The sequence below is a fragment of the Equus przewalskii genome, chromosome 4, assembly GCF_037783145.1.
Source record: "Equus przewalskii isolate Varuska chromosome 4, EquPr2, whole genome shotgun sequence".
Taxonomy (NCBI): Eukaryota; Metazoa; Chordata; class Mammalia; order Perissodactyla; family Equidae; genus Equus; species Equus przewalskii.
The window spans coordinates 48137369-48165089 of record NC_091834.1 but is presented as its reverse complement, the minus strand read 5'-3'; the positions used below and the strand labels follow the sequence as shown (position 1 = coordinate 48165089).

The window sequence follows — 27721 nt, the reverse complement described above, 5'->3', positions numbered from 1 at the left end:
ATCTATTGAGATGATCAGGTGATTTTTATTCTTCATTTTGTTAATGTGGTGTATCAGGTTTGTTGATTTGCAGATGTTGAATGATCCTTGCATCCCTGGATAAATCCCACTTGGTCATGGTGTATGATCTTTTTAATGTATTGTTGCATTCGATTTGCTAGTTTTTTGGGGGGGATTTTTGCATTGGTGTTCATCAGTGATGTTGGCCTGTAATTTTCTTTGTTGAGTGTTGTTCATCTCTGGTATTGGTATCAGGGTAATGTTGGCCTCATAGAATGACTTAGGAAGCTTCCCCTACTCTTCAATGTTTTGTAAGAGTTTGAGAAGGATAGGTATTAAGTCTTCTTTGAATATTTGGTAGAATTCACTGGGGAAGCCATCTTGTCCTGGACTTTTATTTTTGGTAGGTTTTTGATTACTGTTTCAATCTCCTTAGTGGTGATTCGTCTATTCAAATTCTCTATTTCTTCTTGATTCAGTTTTTGAAGGTTATATGATTCTAAGAACTTATCCATTTCTTCTAGATTATCCAAATTGTTGGCATATAGCTTTTCATAGTATTCTCTTAAAATCTTTTGTATTTCTGAGGTGTCTGTTGTAATTTCTTCTCTTTCATTCTGATTTTATTTGAGCCTTCTCTTTCTCTTTGGGAGTCTAGCTAAAGGTTTGTCAATTTTGTTTATCTTTTCAAAGAAGCAGCTCTTAGTTTCATTGATTTTTTTCTATTGTTTTTTTCAGTAACTGTTTCATTGATTTCTGCTCTGATTTTTATTATTTCCTTCCTTCTAGTAATTCTGGGCTCTGTTCTTCCTTTTCTAGTTCCTTTAAGTGCACTGTTAGATTGTTCATTTTTCTTGGTTGTTGAGGTAGACCTGTATTACTATAAACTTCCCTCTTAGATATACTTTTCCTGTATCCCATGAATTTTGGCATGATGTATTTTCATTTTCATTTGTCCCCAGGTATGTTTTTGATTACTTCTTTGACCCAATTGTTGTTCAGTAGCATTGTGTTTAATCTCCACATATTTGTGGACTTTCTGATTTTCCTCCTGTAGTTGATTTCTAGTTTCATGCCTTTGTGGTCAGAAAAGATTTGTGGTATTATTTCAATTTTCTTAAATTTATTGAGAGTTGTTTTGAGCCTAATACGTGATCAATCCTGGAGAATGTTCCATGAGCATTTGAAAAGAAAGTATATTCTGCAGTTTTTGGATAGAATGCTCTGTATAGATCTATTAAGTCTAATATCCGGTCTAATGTGTTGTTTAAGGCCAATGTTTCCTTATTGATCTTCTGTTTGGATGATCTATCAATTGGTGTGAGTGGAGTGTTAAAGTCCCCTACTATTATTGTGTTACTGTCTAATTCTCCTTTTATGTTTGTTAACAATTGCTTTATATATTTAGGTGCTCCTATGTTGGGTGCATAGATATTTACAAGTGTTGCATTCTCTTGTTGGATTGTTCTCTTTGTCATTCTGTAGTGCCCTTATTTGTCTCTTGTTATGATTTTTGTTTTAAAGTCTATTGTGTCTGAGATAAGTATTGCTACCCCAGCTTACTTTTCATTGCCATTTCCATGGAGTATCTTTTTCCATCCCTTCACTTTCAGTTTGTGAGTGTCTTTAGGTCTGAAGTGTGTCTCTTGTATGCAGGATATATATGGGCCTTGTTATTTTATCCAGTCTGTCACTCTATGCCTTTTGATTGGAGCATTTATCCCATCAACATTTAAAGTAGCTATTATTAAGTATGTTTTTATTTCCATTTTGTTACTATTTTTCTGGATGTTTTATTAGTTCTTCTCTTTGCTTTCTTCTTCTTTTGCTTTCTTCCCTTGTGGTTTGATAGCTTTCTTTAGTATTATGTTTGGGTTCCTTTCTCTTAAATTTTGTGTATTTATTACAGGTTTCTGGTTTGTGATTACCTTGAGGTTCATATACAATAACCTACATGTATAGCAATCTATACTAAGTTGATGGTCTCTTTAGTTTGACCTCTTTCTAAAAGCTCTACTCTTTTACTCCCTTCCTTCCATATTTTATATTTTTGATATCATATCTAACGTTTTTTGTGTATGTGTATCCATTATCCCCTTATCATTGAAATAGATAATTTTAGTACTTTTGTCTTTTGACCTACATATTATCTTCATAGGTGACTGATCTGATACCTTTACTGTGCTTTTGCCTTTACCAGTGATTTTGTTGCTTTTCTTTTTTTGATAATTTTCTTATTCCTATTTGTGGCCTTCTCTTTCCCACTTAAATAAGTCCCTTTAGCATTTCTTGTGAAACTTGTTTCTTGGGGATATACTACATAATTTCTCCTTGTCTGGGAAACTCTTTATCTCTCCTTCCATTCTGAATGATAACCTTGATGCATAGAGTATTCTTGGCTGTAGGTTTTTTTCCTTTCAGTACTTTAAATATATTGCACCAAAACCTTCTAACCTATAAGTTTTCTGCTGAGAAGTCAGCTGATAGCCTTATGGGATTTCCTTTGTATGTATCTTGTTGCTTCTCTCTTGCAGCTTTTAGGATTCTCGCTTTATCTTTAATTCTTCACATTTTAATTATAATGTGTCTTGGTGTGGGCCTCTTTGGGTTTGTCTTGTTTGGTGCTCTCTGTGTATCCTGTACCTGAATGTCTGTTTCCTTCCTTAGGTTAGGAAAGTTTTCAGATATTATTTCTTCAAATAGATTCTCTGCCCCTTTGTCTTTCTCTTCTCCTTCTGGGACATCTATAATATGAATTTTAGTGCACTTGATGTTGTCCCAGTTGTCCCTTAGACTATTCTTGTTCTTTTTAATTCTTTTTTCTTTTATCTCTTCAGCTTGGGTGATTTCCTCTAGTCTTTTATCCAGCTCACTGATCAGTTCTTCTGTATCATCTACTCTGCTATTGAGTCCCTCTAGTGAATTTTTCATTTCCAGTATTGTATTCTTCATTTCTGATTGGTTATTTTTCATACTTTCCAATTCTTTGTTGAAATTCTCACTGAATTAATCCATTTTTCTCCCAAGATTAGTGAGCACCCTTATGACTTTTATTTGAACTCTTGGTCAGGTAGATTGCTTATTTCTGTTTCATTTAGTTCTTTTTCTGAGGTTTTGTCCTGTTCCCTTACTTAGAATATATTCCTTTGCCTCCTCATGTTGCTTCTTTCTCTGTGCTTATATCTGTGTAATAGGTGGGTGAGCTACATCTCCTGATCTTGGAGAGGTGGCCTTATGTGAGAGATGCCTGATGAGGCTCATCAGTGTGCTTCCTTCTTGTCACCACTTCCAAATGTTCCAGTAGTGGCCCCTATGTGGGCTATGTATATCCTTCTATTGTGGCAGTGTTTCTCTTGCTGCACTTGCCCAGGGAGGCTAGGCTGTCCTCTTGGCTGTTTAGTTGTAATGCTCAGCTGTGCATGGCTGCTATGGACCCTTCAGTTACTTTATTGGGCATGGAGAGCCCCAGCACAGTTGGCTGCAAAGTCTAATAGTACACTCCTGTTGCAGTTTGTCTATCAAGTGAATAGGCCCCCAGAGTGGCTTGTTGCTAGGCTCAGGGACTTACAATTGCTGTAGGCCTCCAGTCTGTAATGCTGTTGTCAGCTCTCTCAGAATTGCAGCGGAGTGGGGCTGGCCCCAGGCACAGCAGCACCCAATTGTTTCAGGCTTTGGAAAGTGGGTCTGATCACCTATGTGGCTGTTTGAGGAGTACAAGTCTGCTGCAGCTGTCAAGTCCCACTGCCATAGGGCCACACATGTCAATACAGTTTTGCCCTGTGAGCTTGTCCTGATTCCCTGAACTGGACCCAGTTGCCTCACTGAAGAGGCCGCATGCACTCCACCAATGCTCCACACTCTCCACCTGTCCTCATGCATGCCCTCCCCCACAGAGGTGGACCCACTTGCCCAGTTGTAGAAGATCCAGGTACCCAGCCTATGTAGCCCACAAGCCCACAAGTTGCCCAAGAGCTTGTTGTTGGGTGGGGCTATTCCCTAGGGCAGGCTGCCTGCCCTGGCTGAGCTGGATTAAATCAATGCTCTAGTAGGTGCAGCAGAGCCTGGGCTAACAGGCCAGGGGAAGAACTCCAATGGTGTCTACCAGCAACTGTGTCAGCATGCCTGTGCTAGGTCATAATAATGGCTGCTGCCAATGTCTCAGTCCCTGGAGAGGGCTCACCTCTCACTGAGATGTACCCATAGCCTATCAGGTGAGTCTCTTTTCACCAAAGGACTGTGCACTTTTCTTTCCAGGGATTTTAGGTTGATTTCTGAAATGGGTCAATTTGTGTATGGGCCATTTAAGAGCCAGCTTTTTCCCCCTTATGTCTGACAGCTTTTCTGGCGGTATTCCCTGTTGTTAGTAGCCAGCAAAGCCAGATATTATGAGACTCATCTCGGTTGTGCTGGTGTAAAGGTTGCTTATAGCAGTAATACTCCCCACTCAGTCCCCAACTCCTCCAGGGAAGGCTGTGTACATTAGGATTGCTCCCTGCCAGCCATAAAGTGCCACACTTGCGAAGGTGGATTTTTTTCTCTCCAGAGAGGGATTTCTGCCTCTTTCACCACCAGTCAGGACTGTCACTTGTCGTGGGGTTCTTTTTATCCAGTTTTCAGTTCTCTCTCAAGGGTAATTATTCCCAGAATAGTTGTAAATTGTCTGTGGGAGAAGGTGAGTTCAGAATCTGCCTATGCCGCCATCTTGACACCTCTCTCTAAAAAACAATTTAAACTTACTAGAGAAATCACTCATGGCTGTTAGGATCAATCTGAGTTTTTATGTTTAATGGGTTTACTTTATAAACTATTGAATGTCCATTTCATTAGATGGTTTGAAGAATTAGGTCATTTGCTTAAGGCAGGGAGATAATAAGACCAAGGTGTGTAAGGCAAATCACCCTGTGGTTAGTTGTTTTCACTGGATTTGGTGCTTTGACTACATTTGTAACCTGTGGCAATCAAATAAGTTGTTTATATCAATCAAAATCCAATTCATCTATAAGAGAAAGAAAACCCACGTTCTATTCCTGCTTGATATTGTGAATATAGCCACATTATTCTTCATGAAAAGCAATACTTTAATTCATTCATACAGATGAGAACATTGTGGACTTTAAATGACTGCCACAATCACACAGCTTCTGAACATCACCTTTCCAGAATAGTACTTTTTTTTCCCCACTAAGGAGCTCAATGCTTCTTAAACACCTGTTTCATGTCATCTTATATAAATTCCTTTCATTTTACTTACATTGCAAAGGGTTCCCTCCTATTGCTGTATTCACCATAGGGGTGGAGGTATAGCTGGAACATGTTATACTGTGGAAATTACTTCTAAAAAGCACACTGACAATTGCTATTATTAACACAATTGATCACTAAGCTCTTATGTCTGGAAAAAGAGGGTCAAGGTCTTGTTAAACAGATCCAGATTCTCCCAGGCTATTATGAGGAAATATTTTGGTGAAAAGTTTAATGATAGAGGAAACTTTGAATCTCTTTTAGCATTGGTTAGATAAAGAGCATTAGTTCATTTCAGCTAACATATTCATTTATTCTCTTTAGTCCCACCATTTGGTGCCTCCGCCTCCAACCACTAAGAGGTTTGAGCGTTGTGGGAAAGGTTTCATTGGCATTACTTATTGCTATTAAAGCACTTCCCTTCTGAATGTTGGCTGCCAAAGTATGTGGTATCCTGTGGAGCAGGAGGATGAGGACATAGATTGCAGTGAGGCTGAACAGTTTGCACTTCCTAGCAGTGACACCAGACATCAATCTTTCCGAAAGACAGCTGAGAACACATGAACATAAAAACTCTTTAAAAAGAACAAACGAGGCATTATCCACCCAAGAAAAAAAAATGAGACCAAAATATTTTCCTAATAAGTTTCTCAAGGATGAAAATGCACTTAAATTACTTAGATTGCCATGTTGGTTGATTAAGGAAACAACTAAAAAGCAAACTCTATTTTATAAGGTAGATATTCATGAGGTTTAAATTATTAACAGCATAGTGTTTGAGAATCATTTAATTGCATCTCAAAGTATGTGTGTGCTTCTTGTTTTACATGTGCATATCAGCTGGCCTATAAAAGAATGCTAATTTGGTCACAGTTAATCTGTTTCACATGGTCTGCAGCATCAAACATGACATCATTATAGGAAATCATGTTATGCAACTCTGCAACACCAGGAGAACTGGTTTTTTTTGTCATTTGACAAGGTTTCAGACAAGTTGATCACAAGAAAAGAGAGAATTACTAGGAGAAATGTATTAAAATCATTGATTTGTCCTATACTAATTTATCATGTTATCTATTAATAGATTCAGGGCTACTCAAAAGCACATTGCACTGCAAAGCTTAGAGATCAAGGCTAGTTTTCATGGGCTCATAGGAGTTAGATTGTGCTGAGAAATGTTCAATGTGAGCCTCAGACTTTGATAATATTTTGCTTTGTGACATTTTACTTGTAGCCAATTTAATTGATCTTCATTGAATGTACAATAACTTTAAAAATAACAGTTTCTGATACCGGTGACATAAAATATTTCCAATAATTTGTTTTCAAAATTATATTTAAATACAAAGATACTCCTAGGGAAGAGCATTTTTTTTCGATAAAAAATATAGTTCTTTGTATTTGACAGAGTCGGATTAAGTCCAGTGCACAATACAACCACGCGTATTTGGAATGGCAGAAGAGTAGGAGACAAGGGGTGCATGGAAATCTTTATTGATTGCTTTGGATTTTATGAGCAAGTGAGGATTACACTGCAGCAGAACCACATGGATAGCCCAATGTGTTTTCAACCATTTCATTGTTTTCCATTTTGGGATTTAAAAATGTTTAGGGAGTTTTGTGTAGCCATAGCCTTTATTTGTTTTTCTGTTTGCGTGTTTTAATGTTTGAGGCTTCTGGAAAAAAACATAGGATAAACTGATGTATTGTATTCATATTCTCCCAACCTCAAAAGTGTATCAAAAATATATATCTTCAAGTAAAGATTACTTTCATGATGAAGTAAGCTTCCTTATGAGTAAGTGAGGTCACTCTAGACACGACGCCTGAAAGTTGTGAAGAAATCTAAAAACAGCATCTGGGTGAATGGGCTCAAAGTTGGATACTCTAACTTCAAGACCAGAGGGGACAGCAATATACCATGGGATAATATTTAACATACTTTGAGGAATTAGAGGAAAATGTTCTGTAGTATGAAAGCCATCTCAGTATTTTAGAATTTGTGTCAAATACAGTGTTTGAGTTTCTTCATGTACTATTCCTTACGGTTGTCTCTAAAATGTCAAATCTTTGAAAAAAGAATACCTCACATTTTATTATTGACTTGCACAAATAGTAATGTTTCCGATGTCACCTTTGCCATTCCACATTTCTCTTCATATTTCTCATATATACAATTGTTACTAGTAATAAAAACAACTTTTAGGCCTGTTGACTACAGTGTATTAGAAGACAATATCACAAGCTAATGTGAAGTCATTTTAAAAAATTTATTCACTCAGAAACACTGGTGGCTGTTCTGATTATGTGCTAAGCACTGCATAAATATCTAAAGAGAGGTCAGAGGCTACACAAAAGCACTGAGCTCTAGTTCTGCTTTGAGGTCTTCCCTGGCTGTTGTCTCCCTTGCCTGGGATGCCAATATGATGGTGGTGCCATTAAGAAAAAAGGATAACAGAGGACAGTAAGCAAGACAATGGGATAGATTCAGGACATAATATGTATAGAATTCCCAAAAGGAATTCAGATCCAGAAGTCAACAGAGACTGCAGACTGAAGTATTGGGAGTCTTCAACTTTTAGATCAGTAATTATTGAGGTCATTTCTGGTGATAGCACACCAGGAAAAACAACAAGCGAAGAGCAAAAAAACAAGAGTTGGTCCCTTTAAGGTTGGTGAGAACAAGGGAAGAAGTCAAGGAAATGTACCAGGTCTGAAAAAGAGGAGAACTGGAAGCAAGGGATGTTACAGAAGCCAAGAGAAAAGATTTCAAGACAGAAGCAGTGGTCAGATGTTTCAGAAACCACCTCAACAGATGACATCCAAAAAGAGATCTTTAGTTTTGGCATGAAACAAGCAGATAATGATTTTGGAGAAAATTAAATGATATTAACAATGAGCTTAAGAATGATTCAGAGGTAAGGAAGTAAATATTCTGCTTTTTTAAGATGTTTGACATAAAAATAAATTAAGGAAAGGGAAGGTCAAAGGATCAAGTTTTACAAAGTGGAATGTTTGAATATGACTGAAATTAAGGAGAAGGAATCTGTGTAAAGGAAAAGAAAAATTTTCAAAAGCATTGATTATACTAGCAAAAATACATGTATTTAGTAAATAAATATTGTGACTTGGTTATTGATTTTTTTAAATGCACTAGCTTCATTTGATAAACATAGGTTTAATCAAGAAAAATATATTCGTGTCCCCTATGCAAAGACACAATTATAGGTTCTGTGGAAAATACAAAGATGGACAAATTAATCTCTCTCATTAAGAAGCTTATAAAACAGGGGAAGATACAAAATAGCAGAGTATTTGTGATTAGAGGACTAAGAAGAATAAGGATTATATAATAATTGTGGTTGAGAGGGTTAAATATGATTTCCTGAAGAAAATGACATATGCAGTTGTCCTTGAAAGATTAATATTTTGACAGCTCACACAAAAACAGTGGACCATGAAAGTGTTGAGAGTGTTTGAGAAGAGAGAATGGAGAGTACATGAGAAAGTGAAAGAAGAAGATAGATATATTTTCATGTAATATTCATTTGTCACAAACTGCTAATTTTCTGATTTTACTTCAATCATTAAAAAATGTAAAAGTCATTCTTAGCTTGCTAGCTGTACAAAGCAGGTATGGGCTGTATTTGGCCCATGATGGCAGTTTGCTGACCCCTGCGCTAGGTTGTGAGTGATATAAGGGCAGCATATTTTGTACATAGACATCACACAGTGAATATTTGTCGATTGTAGTGAGGCAATGAGGCCTCAATCTAGGAAAGAAGGTATGGGATAGGAAAGGAAGAAAGCAGGCAATACAGTGGATTGGTGGAAGCCAATAGTGGAATCTTGATGGGGGTTGGAAGGAGGAAAAAGGAGTTATCAAAGATACAATATTCATATTGCAAGATCAGAAACAGAAAAAGGAAGGATGGGCAGAAAACAATGAATTCAGTTAATAAATAGCATTTGGGTTTGAAGATCATGTAGTAATGGGGTCATGGTTGAGGGACTTAAGATCTAAAATGTGAGGTTATCCCTATTAGAATAATGGGGGATATATTCCTGCATAACCACTTCCATCTCTCAATGCCCAAAGGTCAAAGAATATTACGTATGAGCTCTTCCTCAGTTATAGTGAGACTTGGTTGTCATTGATATCTTCTCTTTTAAACCAGATTTAAGGAGTGCTTTGAAGGAGACAGAGGAAAGGGCAAAGTAACTCATCAAAGTAACAAATAACATTCAGCTCCAAGATGTGTCAACAAGTGGTAATAACAGAGTGAAGAACAACAGTTCCCAAATGCGCAAAAGGAAATCTATGAGGTGCAGATTACTTACTCAAAGACCAGTGACAATGCTAATCTTTGTCAGAGTGACACCGTTCACAAAGGATAGACTGACCTGTTCCAATTGGGGCATTCAGTTCTGATTCAGTCTGGCACCTTCATTGGACACCATCCTATTTCTTGCAAACTCAGTAATATTGAAAGTTTCTAACATGAAAACTAGACTCATTTGCTATGAAGCAGTAAAAATTAGTTTCAAAACACAAAGACAAGCGGTAAGACCAATAGAAAGCCCTTCTTAGTGGCGAAGAGATCCTAGTAAGTTTTTGTTGTTGTTGACAGGGGTAATCTACACCCACTCATGAGACGACTTAGCTAGAGAATGAAGACAGATGCAGCCACTTTCTAAGGACTGGTTTTAGTGCCGTTTTTTCCTGCTTTCCGATCTTTTCCTGACTCCCTGGTTGTTTTGCTTTCCTGTTCACTTCCTTATGTTGCTCTCCTTTTAACCTTTGGAGGTTATTTGTTCTTGGATTTTGTGACTTGTCGAGACAAATTATATAAATCATTGTTCCAAACATGATACGGCAGAAGTTCCTTATATCTTGCCACAGGCGAGCATGCTGCACAGGAGTGTTGTAGGAATGCTTGCCAATCCTAGCTGATTCTATTGACATCAAGACAGTTCTTCCATGATTTCTGTCCCTAATTGTGCTAGTTAGATGATTAGCAATGCCAAATCTAGGTCATTAAATACCCTGGAAAATTTCTTGCTTTTAATTGATGTAAAGTATACGGATCCCTTAGAATCTGAATATGTCGTAGAAGTCTCACAATAAAATCACTAACAGCACCAAAACCTTAGTAATGGCATTAATGTTCCTGCTCACAACCAGGACCTGGGTGCACTAGAGTTTACTAGAGGTTTTTTCATTAAATGGATAAGTGATCTTCATGAGACATAAGAATTGTTAAATTTGTAACTATTTTAAAATGTAGTACTGATAACTTTTATTTCAAAGAATTTTTATCTAATTCTGCCAACTTTTGCAGAAAGGAATAGTTTTCCTACAGACATAGCAAATTTTCCACGTAATTGAGAAGTATGGGAATCTTCCTTAACCAAAAATATCCCTTCACTGGCGCATTATATTTCTGGAGTTCAGTATTTACAAAGCTTAAGAATACTTTATCTCACTGACATGTTTTCTGTTGAGTGAGGAAGAGCTCTTTCCATGCATGCGCAGATATAAATTGGGATTCTCCAGCTGATTACCCGGCCCATGGCCTAGGACTGAAGAAGTGTAAGGTTGAACTGAAAGGAGAGAAATCTAGGTAATTATTTGGTCTTAGCCAGTATCAACTCAGACAAAGACTAGAAGAAGTGGGATATAACTGGAAAATGATGGAGGTTGGAGAAGGAGGAGTGTACATTGAAATCAAACTGTCTTATTCATAGCATTACTTTTAGGTAACATTGCATATAGCCTAATAGAGTGGACAGTAAAGTCAAAACTTACAGTTTTATTTTTAAGCTACTAGGCAACAGTTTCTCTCATGGGTTGGAAGTGTTACAGAGAGTACATGGATTGACAACATGCCATAAAGCTCAGTCTGCTTTGAATGATGGCTGCAAAGTAGAAGACTCTCTGCTTTCATAAATAAACATGCTATTTCTGTATGTTTATAGGTGAAACCATCAGTACCATAATACATATGTCTATGCCTGAGCATGGAATGTAAGAAGAAACTATGTGTATTTTTATATCTATCTACCTTAAATATACATAAACACATATACACAGAAATGTACAGTACACCTGTGTGTATGTAAATTACATTGGAAACGTACCCTATTTTCTTTATCTCTTCCTAGATTCAATTTTATTCTTCCTCTTTTTTAATGTCCGAAACATGTATATGAGCAATTTATTCATGAGTGAGCAGTATTTAGAAATCTTGGTTGTAAACTGACTTTTAGGAATTAGATACGTCTTTTTCTCAAAGAAATGTATACTTGTGAACTGAGGTTCTCAGATCTGCCTGTATAAAGACATATCGCTCATCATGAAGCTGAAATACTATTCTGTAGGATATAATTACCAGGTTCAACAATATTTTAGGAGGGAACTGCTTTTAGTCTTTCAACTTGAGAAGCCAAAGAACATCTCTCTCTTTGCAGTGGGTTGAGGAACCCCTTGTCACTTTCTATTCCACCTGCCTATTTTAGTATAAGGAAAGTACACATTTAATTTCAAGATATGGCTGGTTTTGTGTTTTGTGGTTTTGGACAAGGGCTGTAACCTGGAAGGGGTTAGATAAAGAGGTAAATTGTGAAAAGAGACTGGAAGTGAGAGACTGCTAGGGGCTCATCCCAGTTCCTATCATGAGCTCCTTTCTTTTTTCTTTAGTTCTCTGGCTCCTCAAGGCCTGTTGGTCTGCTTCCCTTTTTATTCCTCTTGCTTGTCATGGGGATCTTTATTCTTACCACTGGAAACTAAGTCCCTGTGGAAGAGAACGTGGTCCTCTATCTTCTCCCCTTCTCTCTGTCAAGGAAAGCCCACGGTTCCACTAAAGTTTTCTAAAAGCTCTTACTTCTTGATCTAGCAAGGTAACAAGGAAAGTTTCCTACTAAACCACCCTATTATTTATATGTCTAGATATTAAAGGGATAAATAAGGTGATACATAACTAAAAAAATGCTGAGTCTTTGTTGAACAAAATTAAGATTTATCTGAATTTTGAGAAAAACAAGTAGTCAGACTTGGACTTTCCAAAGCAGGGTGTTGATGAAAGGAGTAGAGTATAAGAGCAGGAATAGTGTTGAGAATGCAATGGGCACTCTTGGAGGAACATGGAAATGGGACTGGGATAGTAGATGCTACTAAGAAGATATGAAACTTTTTTTCTTTCCTTGATATTCCCAGCCCTGTTATGCACACCTGCCCCAAGGCAATGTAAGCCTCTCATTAGAATGAAGTGAGGAATGACCCAAGGTAGGAGAAGAAAGAGAGGGGGAAAAATCTACAGGAAATATTCTGGATTTCCTATAGCCACCTCTTTGAAGCAGTCATTTTGGAAAGTTAGTGATAATAAAATATGTTACTTTGAACCACGCTATTTGGAAGTTGCTTTTGGAAACATAGGTACCAGTTTACCCAGCATGCTAATGAAGAGCTTTCCCCATAGAAGTCAATCTGTAGGAAACATTGAGTGACGGAGAACATAGATTTGTAATAAGGTCACTGATACTGGTGTTTATCGCATCACATTCATATGTATTAAGAGCAAAGTCACTAGTGGGGGTGTAGTAGAGTTAGTTCACGGAACTATGGCAAATCCCAGTGACTTAATGAATAAAGATTTATTTCTCACTTACATCCTGGTTAAATATGGGTGAGTGGGGCCGCTCTACTCCATGCTATCATTCAGATACCCCAGATCCTTCATCTCTCCTTCCATCTTTGCATACCCCAGGGCCTCAACGTTCTCCACTGAATATTCTGTATGTTGCTTGCAGTCAGAGGGGAACAGAGAGAATGTGGAGGAGGCACACCAATTCTTTACCTCGTCCTGAGGAGACACACATTGCATCCACTCACACTGCATCATTGAGAACCAGTCACGTAAACCCACTGAGGGGCAATGGGGCTAGAAAATATAGTTTCTGCTAAAAATTATTAATGCTAATAGGAATAATAATCATTACTTAGGCAAGTTATTAAATCTCATTGTAACTCCATGTCTTCATCTACAAAATGGAAACTATACAAATATCTATCTTCTAGTACAGTTATGGCTAATATATGAATTAATATATATAAAGTGTTTAAAATATTTTCTAGTACATGCTAAGCACTTTTATGTGTATATAATCAATGCTGCTCTTCTTCTTATTATTATTAATCAATCTTATCTTTAAGTAAAGACAGGGAGGGACTCTTCTGGCAATTCTAACCAGTGAGGCAAGAAGGCAATGGCCCAAATTTGAGTTGCTTGAGTTATAGTGAAATCTCATTTCTAGGACAATTGAGAATAAACAACAGAGAAAGACAGGTAGGGGCGTGATCACTTAGTCACTCAGACAGAGGGAAGCTAATATCTTCTTACATTCCATGAAGGCTCTGCTTATAATAATCTTTAACAGTTTTTATAAAACAGTGACTACAAAGTGATGCAGGGTATGTGCAATTTACATAGAATTAATTTTAATTTTAAGGGATGTAAAACTTTCCTGTATCAGTTAGTTTTTTCTGTATCTTTCTTTTGCTTCTATTTGGTTACAGGTTCTTTGAGGGGTTTTGTTTTCTGCTTTATGCTTTTATCTATCAGAATAGCTACACATAGATTTGTACATAGTAGAGAGTCAATAAATTAGTGTTAAATAAATCTTTATTTTTAAAAATCTACAAGTTAAATGTAATTTTATTAAATATAATTTTAATTCTTAGACTTTCCAAAATGGACTTAAAATGGAATACAACTGACATAAATATGGACGTGTGAAAATTCTAAAATTTTTAAATCACATTTTTCATTTTTAATGCAAGTGAATGCAGTGGGTAGTCATAACAGTCTTAATATGTTTTCAATTAATTTTAGCATTTTATCACATAACTCAATAATAAGAATTATATTATTTCTTGCTTTTGCATTATATAGAAACAAAAGTTTTGATTGAAAAGATGACATTAATTCTTATGGATTTTTTTGCTTCATACTAAAAAGCTATATCTTCCTTTATTTTGTTTTGTTTAAATTTTGAAGCAATATAAACATATAAATGGAGAACTCTCCTTTTAAAATTCTGCATGCTAGGATTTAAAAGTTTCCATTTGAAAATAAATAAAAAATAAAAACTATATTAAGTTGTGATTGCTAGAAAGATAAGAGTGACAGTTAATATTTGTGACAAATTTAGTGCCATCATTTGTTACCTTGTCTAGAGAGATGATTTAATGTCTACATGTTGCCAAACATCCAGACAAAAAGTGAAAAATTTGGTCAATCTTTCAGATGATTGGTTTCTATGATGCTGAACATCTGGATATATGCAAAATGTGTTCAACAAAAATATGAAAGTCCAGCCAATTTATCAATTTAATTCTCATTTATTTGACATTTTTAGATACACTTAGTAATTTACGTTTTTGTATTAAGTGGGCAAAGGACATATTAGAATAAAATACAACAAAAAATATCAGTCTACACATTGAATGAATTAGCAGTGTCATCAATTTTATCATCACAATTTGATTTGCTGCTATAGGACGTGAGTGATGTTGTGATGATAAAATTGATGATGTCGATAATTTATTTACTGAGTAGAGAATAAGAAAATAAGTGAGGGTGTATTCATTTTATTCACTGCCTATTACATTTTCCTGTTAGACTTCAGTTTGATAGCTTGAGTCTGTCACTAACCTTTTGTTTGCTTAGTTCAATTAGTTTCTTGAAATCATTTATCAGTCATGATTATCTGTTTGGAAGAGATAAAACAAATTTTTAAAAGATTGATTTATATCTGGTAGCTTCAAATTCACAGTGACAATTGATTCCATTCAAAAATTGAAAGGTTTAAGTTTTTTTATCTAGGCATACCTCATTTTATCGTGCTTAGCTCGATTGCACTTTGCAGATATTGCATTTTTTCAGAGATTGAAGGTTTGTGGCAACCTTATGTTGAGCAAGTCTATTGGTGCCATTTTTCTGACAGCATTTGCTTGCTTCTTGTCTCTGTGTCACATTTTGGTAATTCTTGCAATGTTTCAAACTTTGTCATTATTATTGTATTTGTTATGGTGATCTGTGATCAGTGATGTTTGATGTTACTATTGTAATTGTTCTGAGGCACCAAACCTGCGCCTGTATAAGGCGGTGAACTTAATTGATAAATGTTGTGTGTGCTGACTGCTGCACCTGCCAGCCATTCCCCATCTCTCTGCCTCTCCTCAGGTCTCTCTGTTCCCTGAGACACAATAATATTGCACTTAGGCCAATTAATAACCCTACAGTGACCTCTAAGTGTTCAAGTGAAAGGATGAATCATATATCTCTCAGTTTAAGCCAAAATCTAGAAATTATTAAGCTTAGTGAGGAAAGCATGTCAAAAGCTGAGATAGGTCAAAAGCTAGACCTCTTGCTCCTGTTAGCCAAGCAGTAAATGCAAAGGAAAGGTTCATGAGGGAAATCAAAAGTGCTGCTCCAGTGAACACAGGAATGATAGGAAAATGAAACAGCCTTACTGCTGATGTGGATAAAGTTATCATGGTCTGGACAGAAGATCAAACTAGCCACAGTCTTCCCTTAAGCCAAAGCCTAACCCAGAGCAAGGCCCTAACACTCTTCAATTCTTTGAAGGCTGGGAAAGGTGAGGAGGCTACAGATGAAAATTTTGAAGCCAGCAAATATTGGTTCATGAGGTTTAAGGAAATAAGTCATCTCCATAACATAAAAGTACAAGGTGAAGCAGCAAGTGCTGCTGTAGAAGCTGCAGCAAGTTATCCAGAAGATTTAACTAAGATAATTCATGAAGGTGGTTACACTAAAAAATGATCTTCAACATAGATGTAACAGCCTTATATTGGAAGAAGATACCATCTAGGACTTTCATAGCTAGAGAGGAGAAGTCAGGGCTTGGCTTCATAGCTTCAAAGATCAGGCTGACTCTCTGGTTAGGGGCTAAGACAGCTGGTGACTTTAAGTTGAAGCCAATGCTCATTTACCATTCTGAAAATCTTAGGGACCTTAAGAATTATGCTGAATCTACTCTGCCTGTGCTTTATAAATGGAAGAACAAAGCCTGGAAGACAGGACATCTATCTACAGCATGGTCTGCTGAATATTTTAAGCCCAATTTTAAGAGATGTTGCCCAGAAAAAAAGATTTCTTTCAAAATATTACTGCTCATTGACAATGCACCAGGTCATCCAAGAGCTCTGATGGAGCTGCACAATGAGATTAATGTTGATTTCATGCCTGCGAATGAAACATCCATCTGCAGCCCATGGATCAAGGAGTAATTTCAACTTTCAAGTCTAATTATTTAAGAAATACCCTTCATAAGGCTATAGCTGCTATAGACAGTGATTCCTCTGATGGATCTGGCAAAGTAAATTGAAAACTTTCTAGAAAAGATTCACCATTCTAGATGTCTTTAAGAATATTTGTAATTCATGAGAAGAGGTCAAAATATCAACATTAACAGGAGTTTGGAAGAAGCTGATTTCCTCTCATGGGTGACTTTGAGGGATTCAAGACTTCAGTGGAGGAAGTAACTGCAGAGGTAATGCAAATAGCAAGAGAACTAGAATTAGAAGTGGAGCCTGAAGAATTTCTGCAATTTCATGATAAAACTTTAACAGATAAGAAGTTGTTTCTTATGGATGAGCAAAGAAAGTGGTCTCTTGAGATGGAATCTACTCCTGGTGAAGATGCTATAAAGATTTTTGAAATGACAACAAAGGATTTAGAATATTACATAACCTTAGTTGATAAAGCAGTGACGGGATTTGAGAGGATTGACTCCAATTTTGAAATAAATTCCTCTGTGGGTAAAATGCTACAACATTGCATGCTACAGAGACACTGTTTGTGAAAGGAAGAGTCAATCAATGCAGCAGACTTCACTATTGTCTTATTTTAAGAAATTGCCTGGGCTAGCCTGGTGGCACAGTGGTTAAGTTTGCACGTTCCACTTTGACAGCCTGGGCTTCACCAGTTCAGATCCTGGGTATGGACCTATGCACCGCTTGTCAAGCCATGCTGTGGCAGGTATCCCACATATAAAGTAGAGAAAGATGGGCACAGATGTTAGCTCAGGGCAAGTCTTCCTCAGCAAAGAAGAGGAGGATTGGTGGCAGATGTTAGCTCAGGTCTAATCTTCTTCTTCTTCAAAAAAAGGAAAAATTGCCACCCCCCCCCCCAACTTCAGCAACCATCGCCCTGATCAGTCACCAGCCATCGACATCGAGGCAAGACCTTCTACCTGCAAAAAGATTATGACTCATTGAAGGCTCAGATGATGGACGGTTAGCATTTTTTAGTAATAACGTATTTTTCAATTAAGTATGTACATTTTTTTAGACATAATGCTATTGCACACTTAATAGACTATAGCATAGTGTAAACATAACTTTTATATGTACTGGGAAACCAAAAAATTCGTGTGACTTGCATTATTGCGATATTTGCTTTATTGTGGTGGTCTGTAACCAAACCTGCAATATCTCTGAGGTATGCCTATAGTGTTACATTCTTGTAAAAGGCAATAAGCAGTTGTTCCAATTCAAGAGGTTTAGCACCATCATTTAATAGTGTGTCTTGAGCTCCTTAATGTCCTTCGCTTATTAGAAATTACCAAATATGTGCCATTTGGGGCCCAGAGCATACTTGGACCCAGTCACTTCCATTTCTGAAGAAGAAATAAAAATCTAAAAGGCAAGTGAATGCATCACAGAAATCACTGCTAAGAGAGAGAGAAAAAAGCTTTCTTTCTTTTCATGAAACTCTTTTCCCTTCTCCCTTTCAATTTCAATTTTATTATTTATAAAATTAAAAGTTTGAAGTAAGTATCTCCAAAAGACTCTGCACATATCATATTCCATAGCAACCTCACAATGTGCTAAATGTTGCATAAAGTGTTACGAACATGCCTTTCTTGGTGCCAAGAATCACTAACATTTTGCAAATATGCCTGTAACATTTCTTCCCTTATAACTTGAAGGTTTTCCAAATTATGAATGAAAGCAACACCATACCCCAAGGATGCCCCAAGACTTCCTGGCCTGTTCACTATTAAAGATTAAATAGGTATTACATAGTGTGAAAATTCCTTGTAGATCTGTGCTTACATCTCAGATTAGCCTAAAGAGTTATTTCTCTCCATTCTGTGGGTGACAAGAAATGGCACAAGAGACTTATTTAGATATATTTTAGATAGGTATCAAATACAGACTCTATTAGCTTCTAGAAAAAGATTTCTCATACTTCTGAAAAATTTCTCCAAAATGACCCTTGTTCTAGGTTATATACACTAGAAGTATCTTTTAATAAAAGTCTCAAGTATATAAATTAAATTTCATCAAATTTAAAACTTTTGTTCCTCATAAACCACTGTTAAAAAATGAAAAGTCAGGCCACAGCCTAGGAGAAAATGTTTGCAAATCACATATCTAATAAAGGACTTGTATGCAGAATATATAAAGATCTCTCAACACTCAATAATAAGAAAACAACCCAATTAAAATGTGGGCACGCATTTTGAATAGATAGTTTAAAGAAGATATACAGATGGCAAATAAGCAGATGAAGAGATAATCATCATTATTAGCTGTTACGGCAATTCAAATTAAAATTTCAATGTGATGCCATTACACACCTATTACACTGGCTATCAAATAAATCAATAAATCAATAATAATGTCAAATATTGCCAGAGTTGTGGAGCAACGTTGACTCTCGCACATTGCTGGTGATAATATAAAAAGTGACAGTTCATTTTGGAAAACTGTTTGACAGTTTCTTAACAAGCTAAATGTAAACATACCATACAAGCTCAGTAATCTCATTCCCAGCTATTTACCCAAGTGAAATGAAAACGTATGTTCTCAGAAAACCTTTATGAGAATGTTTGTAGATCCTTTATTTGTAATTGCCAAAAACTGGAGACAACTGAAATGTTCTTCAACTACTGAATGGATAAAAACAAAACAAAACAAAAACTAGTACATGCAAAAGGAATACTAGTCAGAAAAAAAGGGAGCAAACTACTGATAAACAAAGCAAAATAGAGGAATCTGTAATGCATTATGCTAAGTGAAAGAAACCAGACTCTAAAGGCCAAATACTAAATAATTCATTTATATGATGTTCTCAAAAAGGCAAAATTATAAGAAAAAAACCAAATCAGTGGATGTTAGGGACTGAGAATGTGGTTAGGGGGGATTGTCCACTGTATTAATTATCTACTGCTTTGTAACATATTAGTGGCTTCTCTCACAGCTTCTCTGGGTCAGAAATCCAGGCACAGCTTAGATGAGTGCTTCTGGCTTAAGTCCTTTCATGAGGTTGCAGCTAAGCAGCTAAGCTATCTGCTGATGCATTGCTATCTGAAGGCTCAACTAGGGGAGGATCAGCTTCCAAACTCACTTACATGGTTGGCAGTTCCTTGTGGAGTTTGGACTGAGGAGCTTAGTTCCTTGCTAACTGATTAGCTTGAGACCTCTCCTACTTTCCTGTCGTATGTACTTCTCCAAAGGGCAGCTCACAACATGACAGCTGACTTTCCTCAGACAGAGCACTCAAGACATAAGCCACTGTCTTTTTATAACCTAATACCAAGAGTGACATCCCATAACCTTTGCCCAAATTATATTTACTACAAAGGAGTCACTAAATTCAGCCCACACTGAAGGGGAGGGACTGTGCAACTGGATGAACACCAGTAGGCAGGAATCATTGGGGACTGTCTTAAAGACTGACTCTCAGGGGCCCGTCCTGTGGCTAAGTTTGCATGCTCTGCTTTGGCAGCCTGTTGGCAGGTTCCGATCCTGGGCGTGGACCTACCCACAGCTCATCAAGCCATGCTGTGGGGCATCCCACATAGAGGAATTAGAACTACTTGCAACTAGGATATACAACTATGTACTGGGGCTTTGGGGAGAAAAAAAAGAGGAAGATTGGCAACAGATGTTAGCTCAGGGCCAGTCTTCCAAAAAAATAACATTGTCTTTCACAGTCAGTCCTCTGGATCCCAGTGATTCATATTTCTCTCATCTGCAAAACATACTCACCTCTCCCAAGGTCCTAAGAGTTTCATCTCATTACATTATCAATTCAAAGTCCAGAATCTCATGTTCTGAATCAGGCAGCCATCTCAGAGTCAGGCTGCCACAAACACAAAGCGGAATGGGGAAATTTGGGAGATGATCAAAACTTTTCTGTATTGTTTTTTCAAAGAAGAGGGATTTAGTTTATTCCCATTTCTTTTTAAGAATGTGTTATTTGTTATTTTTTAATTTATTTTGCAGGAAAGATTTGACCTGAGCTAACATCTGTTGCCAATCTTTCTCTTTTTTTTTCTCCCTAAAGCCCCAATACATGGTTGTGTATGCTAGTTGTAAGTCATTCTAGTTCTTCTATGTGAGCCACCACCACAGCATGGCAACTGACAGGTGGTGTGGTTCTGTAACCAGGAAGTGAACTCGGGCCTCCGAAGCAGTGAGCACTGAACTTTAACCACTAGGCCATCAGGGCTGGCTCAAAACTTTTCTGTATCTTGATTGTGATTGTGATTACACAGCTGTATTTGTTTGGTAAAAACTAATAGAATTGAATCCGAAAAGGGATGAATTTCACTGTATGTAAGTTATACCTTGATTTTCAAAAAACGGGAAAAAGTTAACAAACTCAAGAATATAACATACACACAAACACACATATTACATTAAATTTTGGCCAAACAAATTGAATCATGGGTCAGTGTATTAATAAAATATATTTATACAAATCTACATTTTGGCACTGGAAAGCAGCATGAATGTTACTAATTATATCACTGAAAAGCCATAATAACATACCATATGCCTTTATAACCAATGATATGTTTATAGGAAAAGAAAATTATTAATGACTCCAACTTATAATTATATTAATTCTTTTATAGAAAGAAGTTTATTGTAATAATATTTCTTTCCACTTTAATATTTGCTTTTCCTTGAACAGGCAATTCATCAGTTCAAATATTAGGGAAGATGAACATCTTTGCAAACACATTATTAATTTTTCTTGTTTTGTTTACAAAAGAACTATTGGAACAATTCACTATAAAATGCATTTTTATAACTCCTTTGAAAATAATTTACTTCAAGTAAGTTAATATAGACTGTGAAAAAAAAATCCTGTATTTCTTCTTGTTTTCCCCAGCTGTGAAAAGTGGCAGAAGTAAGGCAGTAGGATCCAGTTACTCTGCCCTGTTTATACAGCTGCGCTTCATTGAATGAAGGCTTGTCTTACACACAGTTTGCGATAGGAAGTAAATGCTTTTAGAACAACGAAAGAGACAGGTCTTTAACCTCAACCTTCGCGGATTGTTTGTTCCACTATTTAGCTTCTGTGGAGGTTAAAAGGAAGTAGTTCCAATATATATTATTACCCTCTAATTAAACCTCATCTGATTAGCTCATCCCCTTGTGAGTTCATAATATGGATGCATTATGATGAATTTTTTGAAGAAATTCTGAAAGGTCCAACAAATTGAACAATGTCTCTATTTGTAATGAAGTTTATAAGTAATAGGTTCTGCAATGTTCAATAATGAGTATGTTCTGAAGAGAAATGGTGTTTAGAATTACTTTAAGGGCTCAATCTGTAAGAAGTTTTGAAGGACTTAGCAGATTAGTTAAATTTATTACCTCTTAATAAAGTTCCACGCAACATCTGAAGATATCAAGTGCCACAGGATTCTTTATGTATCTCTTATTTATAGCTATATAGGCTAGTCAATAAACCAGAGATTTAGGTTCTAGGTTATTTCAAGGGTTATGCCTGGGAAGTTCCAAAGGTCATTATGGTAAATTTTTAGAGGTCATTTGTGGTAAGAACGCTTGACTCAATTGCTTGGGTAGAAATACGGGGTCATCTTTAGGAATGATTAAAATGTCAGTCAGTATCTAAATTACATATAAACTGATGGCTTATGAAAATACTTGTTTCACTGAAAATATATGACTTTCATAGACATGACTTCTGATAGGGCTATCTATTCATAATCCTGTTAATAATCTTCTCTTTCTCACAGAATTAAGTCCTTCTTATATCTCTGAGATATCATTTGTCTACCAAAGCTCTTTTGCAAATTTTGTTTGTTAACCCCCTACACAGATTGTCCGGGGAGCTTTCGTTGCCTAAATAAATGCCCAAGAAGGCTACCAGTATTGATATATATATATTGTATATTATGTATGTGTACATATAGATGTCCCCATGATTTTCATAAAAATCTCTAAAAAATTGTTCTACCCTGTGCCATGTATTTTAACTATTAGTGTATGGCAACTGCGAAGACCAATCAATAACCCAGTGCTTCCACTCTTAGTTTCACTGTTCAGTTGCCATGCATCCAAGCCTAAAAGATTTCATTTCTAATCTGTACTAACAGGGATAAAATGATCATATCACACGGTTAATTCTATCTCCTGTACTGGTAGCAGAAAACTAAGTATAAGTTATTTTAGCTCAGAATATACTTTGCTTTACTTGAATAGAATATAATGTGCATTTTGATCTGTAATTCAGGTAAGAAATGAAAAATATGGATAGAATATAAAATGTGGGCTCGTTCTCTTCTGTTCCATCTCCTTAGGAGGTTATTTTAGTGGCATATTTGTTGTAGAAAAATAAGCAACTATCCTTTCAGGGTGTATATGAAACTCAAGGCAGTATGTTGGCAATCTGCATAATGCTCAAGGAAAATAAACAACTTACATTTCATTTTTTATCATGAGGGCAAACAACAGCTATGTGGGGCAACTTTTGAAATGGTACAGTGTTTGGTAAGATATGGAAAGAACTATATGTAACTATTAGCTAACATATTTCTGCAAACAAAAATGAAACCTTAAATATTAGAACCAAGGGCTGGCCTGGTGGCACAGCAGTTTAGTGCGCATGTCCCGCTTCTCGGCGGCCTGGGCTTCGCGGGTTTGGATCCCGGGTGTGGACATGGCACCACTTGGCAAACGCCATGCTGTGGTAGATGTCCCACTTATAAAGTAGAGGAAGATGGGCATGGATGTTAGCTCAGGGCCAGTCTTCCTCAGCAAAAAGAGGAAGATTGGCAGTAGTTACCTCAGGGCTAATCTGTCTCAAAAAAATCTTAGAACCAAATATTACTCTGCTTTGCTTCTTATTCCAGTAGACAGATTTTGAAACTTCTCAAAAAGTCAACAGGAAAGATTATTATATAATATTTCATTCAAAAAATTATGCACAAATTTCTGCCATCAGAGTGTTCTTCTTTAATTAGAAATATATTATCACATACTGAAAAATCATCACTATCCATTGACTGTATTGTTGCAGCATTACCAGCTAGCTTTTATGATCTGTCATATTGTAATATGCTAGCAAAGTGTAAATTTCAGTTTTCTGGAAGCATTTAGTTATATCATATATACTATACATATTTATTGGCTACATTTCAATTTTTTTATTTGTTTGTCATTTATACCCTCCCTGCTTCCAAAAGTGATTTTAGACAGCTTACTTTAATTATAATTATATTGGTTAGCTTTTTCAGAGATGTTCCAGATTTTTTCTTTGTCACTCAACAGAGCAGCATACATAACTAAAAATGGAAGTGGCTTTGTTCTTATTCTTATGGCTCTTTTCAAATTATGTGTTTGCAGAGGTTAATATTATGTGGGCTGGACACCAAACACACCACAGTTCTGAAGACTATAACTTATCCACAGCACTGAGACAATCCGTTTTCCAAGTATATACTTCCTGGGTAAGTTGTGTGAAATTGAATAAATGCGATAATAGAATTCATTTTTAAAAGTTTCAACTGTTTCTATTTACTCCAAGTAAGCTAATAGAAAGTGTTTTACTAAAACACTTCTTTCTCTTCTGTAAGGCCAGACACTAAAATGTTTCTTTTTCCACTGAAAGACCAGACACACATGAAGCAAGTAGTGTTTTCCAGTGGCAGTCTTTTATTTGACCCAAAAAACTCACCTTGTGGTATACAGCAAGGTGAGAAAGTGGCTGGCTATTTTTTACTTACTGTCAACTAGGGGGGTAATGTAGAGACAATGTCTCAATTTAAAGATAGGCAAACAAAGATTTAATTAGAAACTTTTAAAAGCGGTTTTTAAAAAATCAATTCCCCTTTCTGTATGGCCAAGTAAAATCTGCCTAAATCCTTCACATTTTGTTTGCATATCAGAGCAATTAGTGTGATGCTCAACAAAAAGTTTGGCTATGAAGTATTTTTACACCAGGAAATGAAAAAACTAGTGTATAAGAAATAGCCTCTAGTTCTAAGGTTCTTCTGATTCACTGGGCAAACCTGGTCCACTGGTAACATCCCTCATCTGTGATGGTCTGTCCTTAGCTCTCCAAAACTATGCTGCTGCTAAAAGGTATGTTCACAGTAAGTGCATTCATCAATAAGCTCTTTACTAACTATAAATTTTAATAATCTAACATTTGTATGGTTCTTAGTAGTTTGCAAGTTACTTCTATTAGATACCATTTATTGAGTTGTTTCTATGTGTAGGACAAATTTCTAAGATATCTTTATGTATTAAATCATTGATCTTCACTACAATTTTAAGACAAAGTTTCTATTACAAGTCTCATTTTAAAATGATGGAAATGAGTCCACACCTCAGTCACAACAAGTAAGAAAGGAGGAGTAAACTAATTCAGCCTGGCTGTACTGTCCTGGATCTTAACGTCTACACAGCATCCCCTTCTACGTGCCTCTGTGTTATTTTTCACTTACATTATCTCATTTGATCCTCACAAATAAGCCCATGTTATGCTAGATCGAGTATTAGTATTATCAGGGAAGTGAAGATCAGTGAGGCTAATTACATAGCGAGTAAGTGACAAAGACCCTTACTTGAAAACAGATGCCTCATAATCAATAGGAAAACAAACTGGCAACATGGGCAAAATAAACTCATAAGCCAGTGATAGTGCTAACACGTTCGCTGATATTAAAAGAAATCCAGCCCTTAGCCCCTGCACCGTACACCTGCGTTACAGCTTATATTGATTTCCCAGGGCAGCTGTAACAAAGTTCCACAAACTAGGTGACTCAGAACAACAGAATGTGTTGTCTTAACAGTTCTGGAGGCCAGAAGTCTGAAATCAAGTTGTCGTGGGTCCACAGTCCCTCTGAAGACCATGGGAAGGAGCTGTTCTAGTCCTGTCTTCTAGGTTCTGATGGTTCCTTGCTTTGTGGGAGTATAACTTCAATCTTCACATGACGTTCTCCCTGCGTCTGGATCTGAATTTCTCTTTTTTTATAAGGACACCAATCATATTAGGTTAGGAGCCCACTCTACTCCATTATGACCACACATCTTAACTAACTACATTTGAACAACCCTATTTCCAAATAAAGTCATATTCTGAGGTCAGGGGATAGGATTTCAACATATGAATTTGGGGGGGTGGGCATAATTCAATCCATAACACAGCTCTAAGAAATATAGGTGGCAAAGATACATACATATATATTTTATTATATGTATATTTGATCTCCTATAGCTTGTGCTGGAACTCTGAATGATTAAATGTGGAAGAAAACACTACCTATTTCTCGGCTGCATAGCTCAATCTTGGTCTAGAGCTCCAGTGAATGGAGGGAGGAACAGGCCCCTGATGGAGGGGAGGGCTACCGTCCACCCTCCCTTCTTAAGAAATAGCTGCTTCAACGCAAACTTTTATTATCCTGCACAAAATAGGCTGAACTTATGACTGATTAAAATAATAATATCAAAAATCTTTATTCTCTCCTGACTTGCATATTTCTCTTTGCATAAATATAGCTTAAACCTCCAGTAATTGCATTTTAAGGGAGAAAGCCTCCGAGAAAAGATGTAGTGTATTTGGAGTTGCTCCAGAGAAATCAACGAAGTCAGTGAATTAATTATTTGAGGAATTATGAAAGGAAAATTTTTATCAGAGCGTCATAGATTTCAGAACCAGAGGAAATCGTAAAGATAATATATTGAAATCAATTATTTTCAAAGATACAAAATGAATCTCAGAGGAGCCTGCTATAGCACGCCATATTGCATATTGCTGGTTGGAACTTGAGTCCAGACATCTGATTCGCAGTTTATGGTCATCTTTGTCCTGGTTTCACTTGCATCATTCCTGCTATTAAGTCAATGCATCCAAAGTTACGGATTTGTGAAAATCTAAGTGAAATGAAGGGTCACATTTATTTCCAGAACAAATTCCCTTTCCAACCTCATATCACTTTTCCAAGAACACAGAAGATATGCTGAATAAGTACAGCAGCGCTGGGAATGCATTACAAGCTGCTAATTTGGGCGCAGGGAGGAGCTATCGGACTCACTGTGTGGGAAATGAAGGGCTGGGAAGCCCGAATTCTCATCTAGATTTGTAGCTCTGTTAGAAGATAGCATAGATGCTTTCAAGGTCTGTGTTGGTTAACAGTCTGTGATAGGTCTTTCTAGACATTAGAATCAAACAGCAGTCCTCAGGTCTCTTTATACTCTTTGTGTCTTTTGTAAGATTCTCTTTGTCAACACTGCCACGTAAGGTATACAATTTGGTAGTTACCAAGGTAGCAGCGTGTTTTAGAACAAATAAGAAATGTATCATGTCTTTGAAGAGAAAATTGATTTGTGAAATGAAAAGCAAAATAAAGCTCAGAGTGCTTTTGTTTGATATTACCATAACAATTAGGGCAGCTGACCTGTCATTTAAAGTAGTTAAAGATAAGAATTTGACGTTCAAGAATTTCTAAATGTTAAGGACTTCTAATTTCTTTTTTCATTTTTAAGCCAGTTTTAAGCTTAGCTTTAACATTACTCATTCAAAAAGAGCTGCAAGTGATGAGGTGCCATGCTAAATGAGCCATATTGACTATATACTGCAATATGTGATTTTGAATGCCACTTCAATCTTTTATTACACATCTTAATTAGCATAATGCCTTAAACATGGTATTCTCTCCACTTTGCAAATAATAAAATGTGTCTAGACCGCTGGATATTATGTAATATATAACAGTGTCAGGACTAACATTTCATTTTCTTCCAACTTTCTAGATAAAATACCCGAATGTCACAGTTTTATATTCAAAATATAGCTACGAAAGTGCTTGAAAAATAAAAGAATGTGATATGTCGAAGAGATAAAGGAGGCAACCTGAATGAGCTCCCAATGGCCAGAATCTGGAACAATGTGATCAACAAAATATACAACATAGTGTAGAATTATAATCCAAAGTATAAACTAAATATCTTTGAAATCAGTCCAGACTGATATTAATGAGTGAATAAATAAATAAAGGGGAAAAATGAATGGGAGAAAAACTCCCTTAAAGAATTCCAAATAATATACATAGATACTGCCCCCTTTACTCCTGCCCTTGAGTGTGCACTGTGCTTAGTAACTCCTTTGCAAAGAGTAGAGTATGG

The 27721-nt window shown here is 36.5% G+C and overlaps 1 protein-coding gene across 6 annotated transcripts in view; it reads left to right on the top strand.

The window, feature by feature from the left end:
* AGMO (alkylglycerol monooxygenase) overlaps window positions 1–27721 on the top strand; it is a 339471-nt gene that overhangs the window by 104659 nt on the left and 207091 nt on the right. For all 6 annotated transcript variants that reach the window (XR_011539063.1, XR_011539062.1, XR_011539064.1 and 3 more), the window contains exon 4: window positions 23939–24042. Coding sequence is in view for 3 of the 6 variants with exons in the window: in XM_070615814.1 (XP_070471915.1) it covers window positions 23939–24042 (104 nt within the window). In the remaining 3 variants the exon portion in view is untranslated. The remainder of the gene's footprint in view (window positions 1–23938; window positions 24043–27721) is intronic.